Here is a 17,338-nt window from a genome sequence, read left to right as displayed (position 1 = left end):
GGGCACTTTATACCACCGTACCCACATTCAGTTGTTTTTTTTAGAGTGGGATGAGTTTGTATTTTTAGAACCAATTTAAAGTGGCCAAACTCTAGTGATGAGACTCTGTACTTAAATGTCCCCCATAGGATGAAAGAGAAATTAGAATTTTCTTTATCCATTTTACTTATGAGAGCTGACACAGCCTCTCACACCTTACACTGCTGCAGGGGACCCCATTGATCATAGTAATTAGAAAGCAGTAAATAAGTAGTGCTAAAGGATATAAACCCTTTGAGACAGCACTTAAATTAAAAATAATGCAGGAAAATAAAAAAAGTGGCAAAGAGCAATGTACAACACAATTGTCTAGTCCAAGCATGTGATAGTGTTTCTTATCCAGCTAACATATAATCATTGGAATACATACTTGATATCTACATCAGGAGTATTCTTTACTGATAACACTTATTCACTACTATTGTTCATTATACATACTTGTTACGGATGTGGTCTGCACAGCCCTCACTTAGAACAGCAAGACACATAAGGCCAGCTTTCCGCTGATAGGGATTCGAACTAAGGAGACATGGCTCCATGAGTGGTGTCTTGGAAAGAAAAGATATGTAAGAAAAGCAAACAAGGACATATAACAGAAAGAATTCGGAGACAAATGAGAGTGAGTGTTTGTGTGCATACATCTATCCGTCTACACTATATATATATATATATATATATATATATATATATATATATATATATATATATATATATATATATATATAGGAATTCTAGTCAGTCTCATATACAATTAGTCAGACATCCATGAGCAATTCTAGACAATCACAGAGACAAGCAAAATGTGGTAAAAATTACTTTATCGAATCAGGAAAGTCAGATTCAACATCAATTAACGGAAATATAACTATTCAACTGGTTTACATGTGGATAATTAACTCCGGGGGTAAATGTATAAGCCTGCGGGTTTGAAAAAGAGAAGACGTTGTCTATAGCAGATTCTAGCTGCCATTTCTTAGAATGTACTAAATAAATGATAACTAAAATCTAATTTGTTGCTATAAACAACATCTCCACTTTTTCAAACCCACAGCTTGATAAATTCACCCCAGAAGTTTGCAAACTGTTTTTTTTTTTTTGAAAAACGAAAAAAAAAAAAAAAAAAATCTACCAGCAATTTGCCTTTACACAAATTACAAAAGTCATATCCAAGTCCCCTCAAACATAAAAAAAAAATAGACAACAAAGGATATAAAATGTATTAATTTTGGATGTAAATAAAGAATATTGTAACAAAAAAAACCAGATGCTAATTTATACACTCCTGCATTACAGCATGCACGAGTGGCAGATGAATGCAGTGAACAGGATATATCTCCCACAATTTGCGGCACTCAGGACAAAAGTCCTTGGGATAGTACCCTAGAATCTGTATGAACAAACTCTCAGAATCATACAGAAATGCTGATACCCAAAGCTACAAGATAAAAAAAAAAAAAAAAAAAGAGAAGTAGTTTCCTGCACACCAGACAAATAAAAAAAAAACAAAACAACGTGTCGGTGGCGGTTAGCGTCACCTTAAATAAACACCAGCCCGATACCATGTGCTCGCATTTATACTTATATCTCTATATATTTGTGCTATTACACTTCTATACAGAATCCCAGGTCATAAAATCACCGGGATTGCCAGCAAATGTAGAAGTGAGATCCAAGTCACTGTAACAACACAAATAACACAGCATTCTAGAGTAGATTCGAGGTACAAATGGCAGGACAAGTGCAGGAGTGAGGAATCTGAAGGGAGGCCAGAACATATAAGAGGAACATGCATCGGTTACCAGGGTACTGGTACTGGGCATATTTTAGTTGCCATGTCAACCGGGATTTGTATCCCCCTTGCATATAGGTATTACAGATACAATGAACAGAATTAGTAAAAGAAAAAAAAATTAAACGGTTAGAATAAAATGATTCTTGAAACAGAAGGAAACATACTTTTAGAAGCAGAGGTTCAAAAATGTTTTTCAAGACCAAAGAATAATGAATTAAAGGACTTATTAATGGCCAATACATTAGTCAAGTATTGATGGAACTAATCAATTAGAAAGTCAGAGGACTTATCCTGTATATGTACCAGTTGAGGAAACAATTTCTCAGGCGGCAGATGAAGAGCCAGTATGTCGATCACCTGTAATACAAAAACACATTACATGAAAATCTTATCCATATTCTAAACACAACAGAGAATTGTGCTCTATGACTGACCTGAGCTGCATAGTGTTTGGGTGACTCCACTTCAGCCCCCTCTTCCAACAATTCTTCATCCTCATCTTCTTGGTCTTCTGGGTCCATTTGTCCAGGAGGAGGCTCAGCACACATGATGGGGAAAATAGCATTGAGAATCTGAGACAGCAGCTTTTGTTTCAAGATGGACTAAAAAGATACAGATCATATTATAATAATTATGTGTCCATCTCAGCCAAGCCACTTTGAGCGCACATTTATACTGACAAATATGGCGAACACAAAATTGTCAGGAGAGCTGACCATTCCTGCAACTTACATTCATGAATTGATACAAAACAAATAATTGCAATATTCCACTTACAACTGGTTTCATTTGAACCACTGCTTTTCAATGTACGCTGTATGAGCTTGACTCAACACACTAGTATGCTGTGTTGAGCTTTGCTGAACTTTCTTTTTTTTTCGAATAGTTTATTTATGAAAGGTCAAAAAAAGAAGTCGGCTAAGTAAGTGAACAATTAATAAAAACAGCAAAAACAAGTGTCAGTAAAAGACAACTGAATACTAAGCAAGCTACCAGACATGCTATAAGTAAATTCAAACACTACAACCCAATTTTTAGGGGGTTGGGGAGCAGGTGTAGCAAGTATCGAAAGAAAGCAAAGGAGGGGGGGGCAGAAGAAGAGAAAACAGGAGGTAGTCAATTATACTGTGGGATCAAGAGAGGGGTGAGAAAAATGTAAAGAGGGACAGCCTTGGTAAAAGATTTAGAATAATTATTAAGGATGCCGGTCATAAATTACATGCGATGCACATGCCATACTCCATTAATTATGGCCTGTATTGATTTGGGGGGGGGGTGGGAAATGCTGCCACCAGTCCGCCGCAAGCAGACAGGTGCCGATATAATCTAATTAGAGGAAGCAGAAAAAAAATTAGGTTCTAAAGGTACTTCAATTCGCCTGAATCTAATTTTTTTTTATATCTAGCTAAAAGTGGGGCAGGTTCGAACAGTCCCATCATAGGTGGTGGAACGCACCCTCAAGGAAACATCCTCACCAACATCGATCAGTAGAGTCAGGAAGCATCTTTTTTTTTTTTAAGTCAGGAAGGCACATAATATCAGTGTCAAAAGACCTTATATATATTTTCTCGAGTTCTGACACATGTGGCGCTGAAGGCAGCATTATCATGGATCTCAGACCAGTCATCATCTGCAAAGGTTTCACCAAGGTCCCTTTCTCAGGCCACTTTGTGGAGATCTCAGAGGTAGACGGGGCAAGTTCGGAGTGTGTGGAAATTAGACCCTTCATGGAGGACCGGCAAAGATACAGAGCTTCAAAAGTGGTGCGGGGACGGGCGGATAGAGGAAGCATAATGGAACTTCAAAAGTTGCGAAGTTGTAAGTATTGGTAAAAACATCTCATGGGCACTCTAAATTATGATTGGATATTGGAAAATTGAGGAAATATTACAGTATTAGTCAAATCATTAAGATATCTAATCACCGGAAAATGCCATAGTAGGAAACTTGAGGGGGTGAGACCTGGGGGGAACTCCGGGGACTTAAATAATGGGACCAGGGAAGGTTGAGAAGAAAGACCATGCCTTTGAGAGACAGAGTCCCAAACCATCAGAGAGTGAGAGACTACCAGATGTAGGAGCACACTCTTTGGGCGGTGAGCCCGTGGGAGCCAGAGAAGAGAAGCCAGAGGCAGTAATTCCAGAGCCTCAGTGCGTATTTAAACTCTAGAGAACCTAGAACCACACCAAAGATACATGAACAAGCTGTGCAGAGATAGTAGCAACGAAAGTTGGGGCTGCTCTTACCGCAAGGGCCTCTAAAGAGCCTTTAGGTGAACCCGAGGATGTTTACTGGACCATATGAAGCAGGAGGTATGAAATTAGAGAAATTTGAAAACATAGGGAGGGAATACAGATGGGTAAGGTCTTGTAAAGGTATATAAGTCTGGGGAGGATATTCCTTTTGACAGCGTTGATATGGTCGATCCAGGAGACATAGTGATGGGACCAAGTAGTGAGGTCCAATTTAATTTGGGAAAGGATGTGAGAAAAATTTGCTTGTAAAAACTGATTATAACGTTTAGCTCTGCTGAACTTTCATAAAAAGTTGCTAATTACAGAAATCTAAGCATGCACAATACAGCTTACCTTGCTCTTGAGTTTGATGAGGAAACGAATACAGAAAAGTGACTTCACACGGAGGTTATCAGACAGTGATGTGTTTACAGCAAGCTGCATAGAGACAAACATAATAATGTAATTTACTCTTCTCTTGTATGCCACTTGTCTATGATTTATATATCTAAGCATACAGTAACAAAAAATGTATGTGTGTTCATAGAAAGGGATAATGGGATTTTTGTACATAACTTTATATATTTTCCTCTTAATATAAAGGGGGTATAGAATGTAGTTGCTGGAGCTTTGACACTTTCAAATTTAGTATTGAAATGCTCCTCCGCCTCTATACCCCATTGGCAACATTCTAACATCAGCATTTGTTTAAGAAAGCCACAAAGGACAGAAACACGATACAGAACAAGGAGAAGAGGAAACCGCATACTCCCCCAAAACCTAAATCCTAACTATGATAACAGTGAGAGGACAAGAACCAGAATGGAACACAACAAAAAAAAGGAGCAGAAAGGAAACGTGTCCAGTGTCCCCATTGGATTCAGAGAAAAAGATTTAATGCAAGGTCAAAAATATAATTTTATCTGACATCTATGGGGCACACTATGTCTCAAAGCTGTCCCTAAGGAGGGAGAGAACGCTCCAAAATCATGGTGTGCAGCACCTTTCATCCAAAACTGGCATCTTTGGATACAAAAGTGTTAAACCTGCAGAACCTTGTGAAGATGTGCACCGAGGACCAGGGGCCACCTGGCACAAATGCTCAGTGCAGGTTCTGTGAAATGTCGCCAAAGAATCACCCGCTGATGCAGTGGAATGAGAACACACATTTTCAGGGACTGGCTGACCCGCTCAATTGAAGCCTGACGAATTACCGAAATAACCCTCCGGACAAAGGTCTGTTTAGAGGATAACAGGTCATCCCTCCTGTGCAAGCCCTTGGTACTGTCCACATACACCGAACCACATCCAGAGAACGAAGAGGCCCCTCTTCCTCTGGAGACTTAGCCTGATCCAAAGCCGGAATCAAAATCTTCTGATTTAGGTGGAAACTAGAGACTACCTTTGCTTAAAAAAATGGCTTGGTCCTAAGCACTGCCCTGTCATTGTGAAAATGACTAACGGAGAGCTACAAGACAATTCCCCCAGCTCAGAAACTCACCTGGCAGAAGAAAAGGTCAACAGGAAGATTGTCTTCTAGGTGAAGGATTTTAAGTCCGCTGAACAAACAGGTTCAAAGAGAGGGTGCTGCAAGGCAGTCGGCACCAAATTCAGATCCCACGGAGAAACTGGAGGATGTAGGGAGACTGCACATGCACCACATCAGGCAGAGGTGCCAGTTTTCTTTAAAATAAAACCGAAAGGGCTGAGACCTGGACCTTCAACAAACAAAGTTTTAATCCCCCTTCCAAACCTTCCTGCAGAAACTGCAGGAATTTCTCCAGCCTGAAAGAAGATGTAGGAAACCCCTTTAATTCACACCAGAAGATGTCAATCTTCCAACCTTTATGGTAATTAACTACAGGCAGACACAGGTTTGTGAGTCTTGATCATGATCTGAATCATCCTATCAAGAGACCTCTTGGCCAGTTCGAACAAGTTAGTTATTTATAATTTAATGTTTTTTTTCACACATTTTCCATATCCAGTTTTATTAACAATTTTTGTAGTATTTTATGTATATATTGTGGGATCATTATCTAACAAAACAAAAACTGTGTCCTGCGCTGGAAGAACAATACACACAGAAGGAAATTGCTTAATTAAATCAGCAGCTGTAACAAACTAAGGGTTGATGCCAAACCCCCTATGAAAATCCAGAGCAAGAAAAGAGACCAACAGCGCTTGATATAATAAGCCATAAATTCAGTACAAAGGCTGTTCCAATGAACTATCATATGGCAGAAATCATTTGTGAAAACTGGGAATGGTTTGTAGATAGAAAATGTAACACTAAATATCAACATATAGAAATCAGATTAAAAGGCGAATGTTAAAACAATCCAAAAGTAGATACGAGTATAAAAAACTAAAAGAGACCAGTCTCAATGTGTCTGAAGTCCGAATAATATGCAGCCTTTAAATTGATCCGCAGATCCGCTGTTTCAAATGATTATATATGGCAGGATTAGTCAATGAATTAGAACGCAATCTTAAATAGATAAGAAGCCAAAGTCATAAAGGTAATGCTGGTAACACAGGGCTGTGTCCGCAGACCGTGTATGCCCCTTATAGATGTCCACCATCAATTAGATCCAGCACGTATCCGTACACATAGTAGCAGAAAGGCAAGGCCCGAAACCAATAATGTGTTTAAACCGTGAATTTGAGAGCTCGCTGATAACATTTCTAGATTGGAACATGAAGGTACTCGTCCTTAAAGTCCATGGACACCATGAACACATCTCATTCCATTTTGCTGATGGACTGTAAAGAGTTCATCTTGAGCCTGTCCACTGTTAACTGCACATTCAAGGATTTCAGGTTCAGAATAGGTCAGAAGGAGCCACCCAGCTATTGGACCAGAAAGAGGCTGGAGTAAAATCATATTCTTTGTTTGGCACATGAATAACTAACCTGCCAAAAAGAGTGACTGAATGGCCTATTGTACAGCCAAGTCCCTTCATCCTGTTTCCTGGGAGACAAAAGAGAAAAAACCCTAGGGAGAGGATGAATGGAGATCTATTATGTATCTCCGGCTGGTGATGCCTCTTACACATGAGTTTATGGTGGAACAAACCACTGGTCCCGGTAAAGAAGCAGACAGGCTCCAACCACCTGCCTGTCATGCCGATTGTTTGTTAGAGGGCTTAGATGCTGGACGCCTAGCTGTCCACGCCTGTCTACCTCTCTGCATCCCTTCCCTGGGGGCAGAAGGCTGAGCTCTTGAGCGCTGACTTCTAGCCTTCACATAGGGACAAAAGGACCATAAAATTGGTTCCTTGGGTCTAGGCGTATTAAACATGAAAAAAAGAGTTTTTCCCCCGGTGGGCTCAGCAATGAGATAATCTAGCTAAGGCCCAAACAGGACACTAGCAGAGTATGAAAAGGATTCCAGAGACCTCTTGGACTATGCATCGGCTTCCCAGGTCCGGCTCCATAAGCACAACAAACCGCAACACCGGAGGCTGAAATCCTAGCCCCAATGAGTCCCATATTTATGGACACCTCTCCAAGGTACTAAGAGCCCCCACGAAGGCGTTCCACTAAGGTGAGGAAATCTGATTTGGATCTATCAGACACCAAGCCCTCCGCCCACCTTTCCTCGACCTTAGTGACTCAGGCAGAAGTCAAACTGGGTCTAAGGGAAGCCCTTGCTGCTGTGTAAACAATCTTAAGGGTGGTTACTATTTTCCTATCAGTGCAGTCCCTTTAGGTAACAACAATAGAAGTAGGAATGGTTGCCATCTTGCAACACAAGCTATGGGAGCATTCAACAAAAGGCAGGGATTCACATTTATCCACCAGGGAGAGGATAGAGGGTAAAGGGCCTGCCGTCTGTGGGAGACATGAATTTACGGTCAAAATATGCTGACACTGCGCTCAACTCCAGTTAAACGATATTACCACAGCAGCAGCGGGACCAAGGTATCCCTCCTTGAATAATGACACTAAAATCTGTGGAGTGTCTCATCCGTGCTTGTAATAACTATGAACAGAACCAAAACCAAAAAGAGAAAGGCTGTTGCCTAATATAAGTATCATATCTCTATAGATAAAAAATCCAATGTAAACACACAGATATATAAATTATGCTAACATCTATAAACACACAAACATTAGTGAACCATTATGGACATTGAAAACTAACGTCAATTAATGTTATGTAGACCAGAGAGAGATGTGGATGTCCCAAGGGAAGGCAACACCAACGCCTTACTAATGAAAGTGTTTGTGTAGCTATGACTATGAATGGATCTATAAATATATCTAACAATTTGGCAGAAGGACATCCCAAATGTAAGATTTTTATAGCCAACTAGACTTGATCACCAATAGAATATATCCTAACTGGTCTACGATGGTTATGTGCTTGCTGCTTCGATCGGTTTTACGTTTCTTTTAAATGTAGTACTATATTTCTCCAAATATTGCATCTTTTCCAAAGAAGGACTGGAACAGCAGGTACCAGTGACTCAGACGATAGAAGGTACTGGGCACGATTGACCTCCATAGCTTGAGAAAAGAACAGATTATGTACCATTAATTATTTTACTTGGAGACTACATGGCAGCCATAACTATGCATACACTATATGGACAAAAGTATTCGGACCATTATACCAACAGGAACTGTTATGACACTGTATTTAAATACATATACTTTAAAATGGAGTTGGTCCCCCTTTTGCAGTGATAACAGCTTTCACTCTTCTTGGGAGGCTTTCCACAAGATGTTGGAATGTTTCTGTGGGAATTTGTGCCCATTCATTCTGAAGAGCATTTATGAAGTCAGGCAATGATGTTGGACGAGAAGGCCTGGCTCGCAATATCTGTTCCAGTTCATCCCAAAAGTGTTCGATGGGATTGAGGTCAGGGCTCTGTGCAGGTTAGTCAAGTTCTTCCACACCGAACTCATCAAACCATGTCTTTGTAGTCCTTGATTTGTGCAATGGGGCACAGTCATGCTGCAATAGAAAATGGCCTTCCCCAAATTGCTGCCACAAAGTTGAAAGCATAGCATTGTCCAAAATGACTTGGTATGCTGAAGCATTAAGATTGCCCTTCACTGAAGATAAGGGGCCTAGCCCCAAACCCTGAAAACGGTCCCATACCATTAACATTCCTCCACCAAACTTCACAGTTGGCATAATGCAGTCTGACTGCCAGAGAAGTGTGATTCGTCACTCCACAGAACACTTATCCACTGCTCCACAGTTCAGTATCTGTGTGTTTTACACCACTCCATTGGCTTGGCATTGTTCTTGGTGATGCTTGCGTGCAGCTACACAACCATGGAAACCCATTGCATTAAGCTCTGTCGTACAGTTTTTATGATTACATTAATGCCAGTGGAAGTTCGGAACTCTAGAGCTATGGAATCAGCAGAGCGTTGGCAGTTTTTACGCATCATGCACCTTAGCAGTCGTTGACCCGCTCTGACTTCACGTGGTCTTCCGCTTCATGGCGGAGTTAATGTTGGTCCTAAACGCTTCCACTTTCTAATAATATCACTTACAGTTGACCATGGAATATCCAGCAGGGATAAAATTTCACGAACCGTCTTATTGTAAAGGTGGCATTCTATCACAGTTCCACCCTTGAAGTCACTGGGCTCTTCAGAAGAACCCATTTTGTATCACAAATGTTTGCAAATAGAGACTGCATGGCTAGGTGCTTGATTTTATACACCTCTGGCAACGGGTATGATTTAAACACCTCAATTCAGTAATTATTAGGTGTGGCCAAATACTTTTTTCCATATAGTGCAGCTTCCTTTAACTGGCTAAGAAGAGACAGGTAGCAAATACACACCCCAGATGATAATATAAGCTTAGTTGTAAAATTGGACTGCTGTGGAGTCTTTTGAAGAAAAGGAATGAACGGTAAATAATCAGTTATTTTCTTATTCAAACTCACTGGCAGTTACTATGTGTTGTACCAAAGCTTAAACAATATTAAGGGCCCCAAAAATAATCAAAACTCAGCCAGATATGCCATAATTTAAAAATTTATTTGGAAGCTTAACTAGGAACATCTCTTCCAAACTATAATCCAAGATGGTAATGACTTGCGAAAGTATGAATAGATGACCAACCAGCTGTTTTGCAGAGTTGCACCACTGAGACCTGAGGATCTTTGGCAATCATTACTCTTGTAGGCCTGTTTAATGTCTTCTCTGATCCATTTGGATCCATCTGTCTTCCAGATTCGTTCTTTTTCAGACATTTATATGGCGATTGCTCTCACTAAATTCAATGAATGAGGCAGCACGGTGGCTATGTGGTTAGCACTTCTGCCTCACAGCACTAGGGTCATGAGTTCAATCACCGAACATGGCCTTATCTGTGTGGAGTTTGTATGTTCTCCCCGTGTTTGTGTGGGTTTTCTCTGGGTGCTCCGGTTTCCTCCCACACACCAAAAACATACTAGTATGTTAATTGGCTGCTATCATATTGACCCTAGTGTCTCTATCTCTCTCTGTCTGTGTATGTTAGGGAATTTAGACTGTAAGCTCCAATGGGGCAGGGACTAATGTGAATGAGTTCTCTGTACAGAGCTGCAGAATCAGTGGCGCTATATAAATAAATGGTAATGATGAATGCAGATTTTTTTGAAAATCATTTTCATCCTTTCAATGTCATCCACCTCAAGGAGATTTATTAGAGAGGTTCAAAGAGATCAGACATTAGGGCGTTTAGAACAAAATTAAGGTCTCATGCGGCCACAAAAGGTCTTATGGATGGATGAATCTTCTTTACTGCCTGGAGGGATCTCATAATCTACCTTGTGAGGCTAACTTGGTGTCCAAGAATATATGTATCTTAAGAGTAGATGTTGCAAGGCCTTTACTGAGCCTATCATGGAGGAAGTCCAGGATATGTGGAATGATGCCTTCTACTGGATTGAATCTGGTGCCACGTCAGGAAACAAACTTCTTCCAGATTCTGCAATAGATAGCCGAAGAATTATTCTTTCTTGCCTGTAAAAAGGTATTGATTATCTGTTCTGACACAACTTTTGTTCTGAGCTGTTATCACTCAATCGCCAAGCCATCAAAGACAGCTTCTATTCATCTGGAGACTTCAGTGCAATCCATTGAAGAAACATGTGACTTCTTAAGACAACTCTTCAACTTCCTATCCATGGGGTGTCTAAGAGGACCCCAACCTCAATAGGATATGTAGTTCTAGAGGACAGACTTGCCACTGAAGCATTAACCTTAAGCTGCTACACTACATTTCTGGAACTCAAAGGGTATAAGATCAAACCTGTACAAATCAGGTTTACGTCCTTTACGACTTGATAATATCGAAAAACTCATCCTTTTATATTACATTGTTCAAAGACAGATTCTTGAATTTCTGTGGAAGGCTGCTGTAAATTCATACCTAAATTTATAAATGTCCTTTTACAAACTTTCCACTTATTCCAGATTAAACATTCTAGATGACTTATTGATTTCCCCAGGCTCATTACTAGAGGAATGAATCATCTCCATCTGTTGGGGAATCTGTCTGATTGCTCACAAGTGGCTACCAAATCTATGCTTGTTTGAGACATAGGCCCCTTTAACCCCTGCAGGACACACAAATCTTCCTTAGTGACAAAGTCCTCTCATATCCACTCTATTAAATCCTTATATTGTTCTAGTGACTGCTTTTTCCTCTTTGCTTGAGAGTAGCATGCTGCCAAAAACTCTTCTGCTGTTTTGGATCAGACTCAGGTTCCATTGATGAAAAGCAGGTAGCAGACAGAGTTGAACAAACATTTTGGTTTTGCAGGGACAGCTCCAAAAAGCTCCATGCAAACAGACTGTTCCTCCATCTTTGAGCCTATGACCTCCTATGTGATCCTTTCTTAAGCACCATTCGCTGCGTTTACAATTCAGTGCCAAATTCAAAATTACTGCAGGAGCACTACTATTCTTGTGGTCTTTGTAAATGGTGATATGAAAGCTAGATCTTTTTGCAAAATTCTCTAGTTCTTATATGCAAACTAAATGGCCAGAAGTTCTCCATCACCCATTGAATAGTTTAGTTCTACTACCAACTTTCTGAAAAACAGGTACAAGGGTGAAGTATTTTTTTTCTTTGTGTTTTTGTGATATAATAGCTCCTACTGCTGAGCGAGAAGCATCCACTTTCAGAAAAAAATGCTTGGACTGGTTTTGGATGAACAAAGAGTGGTGCCTCCGGATTGGAACCCCTTTACGAGTTATATAAGAGATTGGCTGCATAATCTTTGAAAAACTTCCTAGAGTAATTACAGAATCCTATGAATCACTGGACTGCTTTGACATACTTGGGAACTGCCAAAAGTTTTTACAGGATACATTTTGATTCTATCATTGGTGATTATACCGCAGGAACTTACATACTTTCAAACTCAATATACATTTTTACAGTTTGGTATACAATCTGTGAGTCTGAAAATGCCCCAGAACTGCCCAAATGTGACACCTGTGTTCAGACAAGAGTAGGAAAAGATGCTGGAAAAATAACTTAACACATACTGATCCAGAACATTTCTAAACACATAGTTTATGAGGTGTTGGAAGGTAGCTGTTATGTTAGAGAGTCCGAAAGACATCACTAGATATGCAAAAGTGCTTAAAACAAGCTAAATGTTATTTTTTTCAGTTATCCTTGGGACTGATACAGACCAAATTGTAGGCCCATGGAGATGTCATTTAGTAAGGATTCCTGCTGGCAGTAGTCTTTTTGGAATGAGAGGTAGTAAATATCTGTTGTGATAGTGATATAATGAACAACATGATAGTCCGTGCAAGGCCATAAGCCTTCATGTCTTTTTCCCAACAACGAAGAAAGGAGCCCCTATCGAAGAAGTGGAGGGACGGATGAAATATTTTTTCAAAATTCTCAATATTGAGTTCAGGTTCAAAAAAGGAGAAGATTCATCGAACTGTAATAGCAATTACTCGAACAAGATACATAGGGCAGTTACAGAGGCAATGAGACGGTAAGAGTTCCAACTGGTTTTTGTCAAATACATCCTTCAATTCTTGATATTGAAGAGGCAATTTTGGATTTGTTACAGTAACAGTCACAAAATTTGACCTGTGATTTTTAAAAGTGAATCTATCAAAGGATTCTGCAAGGAGAGTCAAGGCATACCCAAAACTATGGTAAACTTCGGGAATTGAACCACATCCATAATTTTTCAACATGATCCCCAGAAGTGGACACAATTATTGGCATTGTGTCTTTATTAACTGGGCTGAATACAATGGATAGCCATCACTAGTTTCTAATGGAATAACTGACTCTCTGCAAGAGGAATATTATGTCTGGTAAATCAAATATCCATAAAATGTCCCATTGAGCCAGAGCTTGAGCCAAATAAATCAATATAGCATTTTGGTATGCTCACTGTGGGTCTTAATTGATGAACAGTTGGAGAAGGACGTGGGTCCTGTCATTTCCCAACTTTTTTTTGCTCTTACATTCTGCTAAAAAAATGTGCAGAACTAGCACAGTAATTGCATAGATTGAATTATTTTATTGCTTCCTCTTGAATTGGTAATGGGCCTCGAACACTTATAAGTGTCATAGGCTAACTTCAGGATCAAGATTCTTCACTGCCAAAGGCCTAGTGCTCAGCGTATAAAAATGAGCAGAAAAGAGGATTTATGTACTTACGTTAAATCCGTTTCTCTGATTCCGTCTGGGGGACACTGCTTACCATGGGTTGTGGAGGGGAGCACGGGAGTTGGCACCTAGCTAGTTAATCTTTAGCACTGCTGACAGACCCCTCCCCTCTACAATCCCCCTGCCTCTTCCTCCCCAGTTAATTAAAAAGCCCCAAGGAGATAGGTCAATCAGCCAAGAGCATACAGAGGAAAGGCAGAAGGGAGGGATCGCAGTGTCCCCCAGACGGAATCAGAGAAACGGATTTAACGTAAGTACATAAATCCTCTTTTCTTTTTCATCCAGTCTGGGGGACACTGCTTATCATGGGGACGTTCTAAAGCAGCCCCCTAAGAGTGGGACCGCTCTGAAAACCCCGCTCGTATAGCACTACGAGCAAAATTTGCATCCGCGGAAGCGAATACATTAAATTGATAGAATTTGGTAAATGTATAGACAGAAGACCAGGTGGCTGCCCTGCAAAGCTGGTCAGCAGAAGCCCCATTTCTTGCTGCCCATGACGCCCCTACCAATCTGATGGAATGGGCCGTAAGTCTCTCTGGCACAGGAAGGTTAGCTCTTATGTAAGCCTGCCTAATAGTTGCCGTAATCCATCTTGCAATGGACTGTTTAGAGGCTGGCCAGCCTCTTTTGTTAGATTCATATAGGACAAACAGAGAATCGGTCCGTCTAATTTGAGATGTTCTTTTGACATAAATACGGAGAGCCCTAACCACATCTAACTTTTCCATAGACTGCAGGTCAGACTGAGAAGTAGATGAAAAAACCGGAACTACAATTTCCTGGTTCAAATGGAAAGAGGACACCACTTTAGGAACAAAAGAGGGGAGTGCTCTGTCCTCGTGAAAAAACAGATAAGGTTCCCGGCAAGACAGAGCTCCCAATTCGGGCACTCTACGTGCCGAAGCAATTGCCAAAAGAAAAACGACCTTCCAAGTCAAACACCTAAAATCTACCACAAGGGCTCAAAAGAAGGCCCTTTAAGCATATGCAGTACCAGGTTAAGATCCCATGGTGCTGTAGGCGGAACATAGGGAGGCTGAATATGTAAGACTCCCTGAAGAAAAGTCCTAATATCTGGCAAATCCGCTAATTTCAGGTGAAAAAAGACTGAAAGTGCCGATACCTGAACCTTTAGGGAACCTAAACGAAGCCCTGCTTCCAGCCCATCCTGAAGGAAAGCCAATAAGCGAGGGAGACGAAAGGAAGACGGGTGACCTGTCCTATCGTCGCACCATCTGATATAGGCTCGCCATATCCGGTGGTAGATGCGAGCTGACACTGTCTTTCGAGCTTGCATCATAGTGTTCACTACACTGGGGGAAAAACCCCTAGACCTCCAGAGGCTGGCTTCAACAGCCATGCCGTTAAACTGAGCTGAGGTAAATTCTGGTGACGGAAGGGACCTTGAAGAAGAAGGTCGTCTCGTGACAGAAGACGAAATCCTTGTCCTACCGCCATTGAGATTATTTCCGCGTACCACACTCGGCGTGGCCATGAGGGAGCTACTGGAATTACCGGCAGACCGCCTTGCCTTACTCGTCTGAGCACGCGAGGAAGCATGGGAAACGGAGGAAACAGGTATCCCAATCTGAATTTCCATGACATCGTCATTACGTCCACCGCTACCGCTAAGGGGTCTCTTGCCCTTGCACAAAACCGTGGAACTTTTTTGTTGTGTCTGGAGGCCATGAGGTCCATATCCGGAAGACCCCACCTCTGAACCAGAGACTGAAATACTTCCGGATGGAGAGACCACTCCCCCGGCATCATTTGATTTCGACTTAGGTAGTTGGCCTCCCAATTTTTTATTCCCGGAATGAATACTGCAGAGATTGCTGGAACGTACTGTTCTGCCCAAACAAAAATCTGAGCTGCAATTTTCATTGCGGCTGCGCTCCTGGTTCCTCCCTGCCTGTTGACATATGCCACGGCATTGTCGGACTGAACTCTGACGGGGTGGCCCTGAAGGAGGGACTGAGCCCCCTGAAGGGCTAAAAGAATTGCTTTTAATTCAAACACATTTATTGATAAGGCGGATTCCTGAATTGACCAAAGTCCCTGGAGCCGGAGGTGCAGGATTACCGCCCCCCAACCTCTCAGGCTGGCATCTGTCGTTGCTATAATCCATGAGCATGGAGTGAAGGACCTGCCCTCTGACAGATGAACCTGATTCAGCCACCACTGGAGCGATACTCTCGTCCTCTGAGACAGCGAGATCTTCTGCAGATCCAAGCGTATGTGGGATCCTGACCATTTCTGTAACAGATCCCACTGGAAGCATCGGGAATGAGCCCGACCGAAGGGGATCGTTTCGAAGGAGGCCACCATCTTCCCAAGCAGGCGCATGCACAAATGAATGAAGGGCTTGGGAGAGGACAAGACCTGAATTGTTGTAGCCCGGATTGAACTGGTCTTCTCTGTAGGCAGGAATACCTTCTGTCGACTGGTATCCATGATGAGCCCCAGGAAGACCATGCGTTGACACGGGACCATCTGGGATTTTTTTAAGTTTATCAGCCACCCATGGCTCTCGAGGATTGCCAAGGTGAGTGATAAGTGTTGACGTAAGCCAATCTCTGAGGAGGATATGATGAGTAGATCGTCTAAATAGGTAACGACCTGAACTCCCTGTAGGTGAAGACACGCTGTCATCACCGACATGATCTTCGTGAAGACCCTTGGAGCTGTGGAGAGGCCGAAAGAAGGGCCCGGAACTGATAATGGGAGCTCCCTATCGTGAACCTCAGGAGGGACTGATGCTTGCTCCAAATAGGAATGTGGAGGTATGCATCTTTTATGTCTATGGATGCCATAAACTGATCCTTCTCTAGGCCGTTTATCACTGACCTTAGGGACTCCATTCGAAACTTGTCCACTCGTAAGTGCACATTGAGGCTCTTTAGGTTTAGAATGGGTCGAAATGAGCCGTCCGACTTCTTGACCAGAAAAAGATTTGAATAAAAACCTTTTCTTTTCTGGTTGTCTGGGACTTTACAGATGACTTTTTGCGAAATAAGAGAGGCGACACAAGCCTGCATTGCCTGTCTTCTTTGGGGATCTCAGGGTAGCGAGGTTACAAAGAAACGCTGAGGGATTGGTCCCATCAGATCTATCATGTACCCTCTTGAAATAATTCCCCGAATCCAAGGGTCTTGGGATGACGCTGCCCACTGTTCCTGAAAAAGAGACAGACGTCCCCCCACCAGCGACACCTCCTGGGGAGTATGGGGGCAGTCAGGACGCAGGTTTTTCCTGAGTCTTGGAGGCCTGGCGCCTAGCTGCAAAAGAGGACCTGCCTCTGACGAACGAGCCTCGTGAATTCCGGTGTCTACCCTTAAACGACTGCCCTCTGGGTAAGGATGTACCCCGAAAGGGCTGACGAAAGGAACTAAACCGTGGGGTCCGACTTCTACCGGAGACAACCGGCAAAGAGGTGCTCTTGCCACCTGTTGCCTGGGAAATCATGTTATCTAACTCCGGACCAAACAGACCTGCAGCTGAAAAAGGAATGGATGCCATAGATTTCTTTGACTCAGAATCCCCTTCCCAGGATTTCAGCCATAATGTTCTTCTGGCTGAAACCGACGCAGCCTGAATTGA

General features: G+C 41.9%; 1 protein-coding gene across 1 annotated transcript in view; it reads right to left on the bottom strand.

The window, feature by feature from the left end:
• The window catches only part of IPO4 (importin 4), a 109,015-nt gene that overhangs the window by 57,059 nt on the left and 34,618 nt on the right, over window positions 1-17,338 (bottom strand). Inside the window, exons 9-12 of the mRNA XM_075211157.1 lie at window positions 4,420-4,503; window positions 2,266-2,433; window positions 2,135-2,188; window positions 478-587 (exon numbers count right to left, since the gene is read on the bottom strand). Of these exons, the coding sequence (XP_075067258.1) occupies window positions 478-587; window positions 2,135-2,188; window positions 2,266-2,433; window positions 4,420-4,503 (416 nt within the window). The remainder of the gene's footprint in view (window positions 1-477; window positions 588-2,134; window positions 2,189-2,265; window positions 2,434-4,419; window positions 4,504-17,338) is intronic.

The sequence above is a fragment of the Mixophyes fleayi genome, chromosome 1 (assembly GCF_038048845.1).
Source record: "Mixophyes fleayi isolate aMixFle1 chromosome 1, aMixFle1.hap1, whole genome shotgun sequence".
Lineage (NCBI taxonomy): Eukaryota > Metazoa > Chordata > Amphibia > Anura > Limnodynastidae > Mixophyes > Mixophyes fleayi.
Note: the sequence above shows the minus strand (reverse complement) of the source record. Positions and strands in the feature narration are given on the sequence as shown.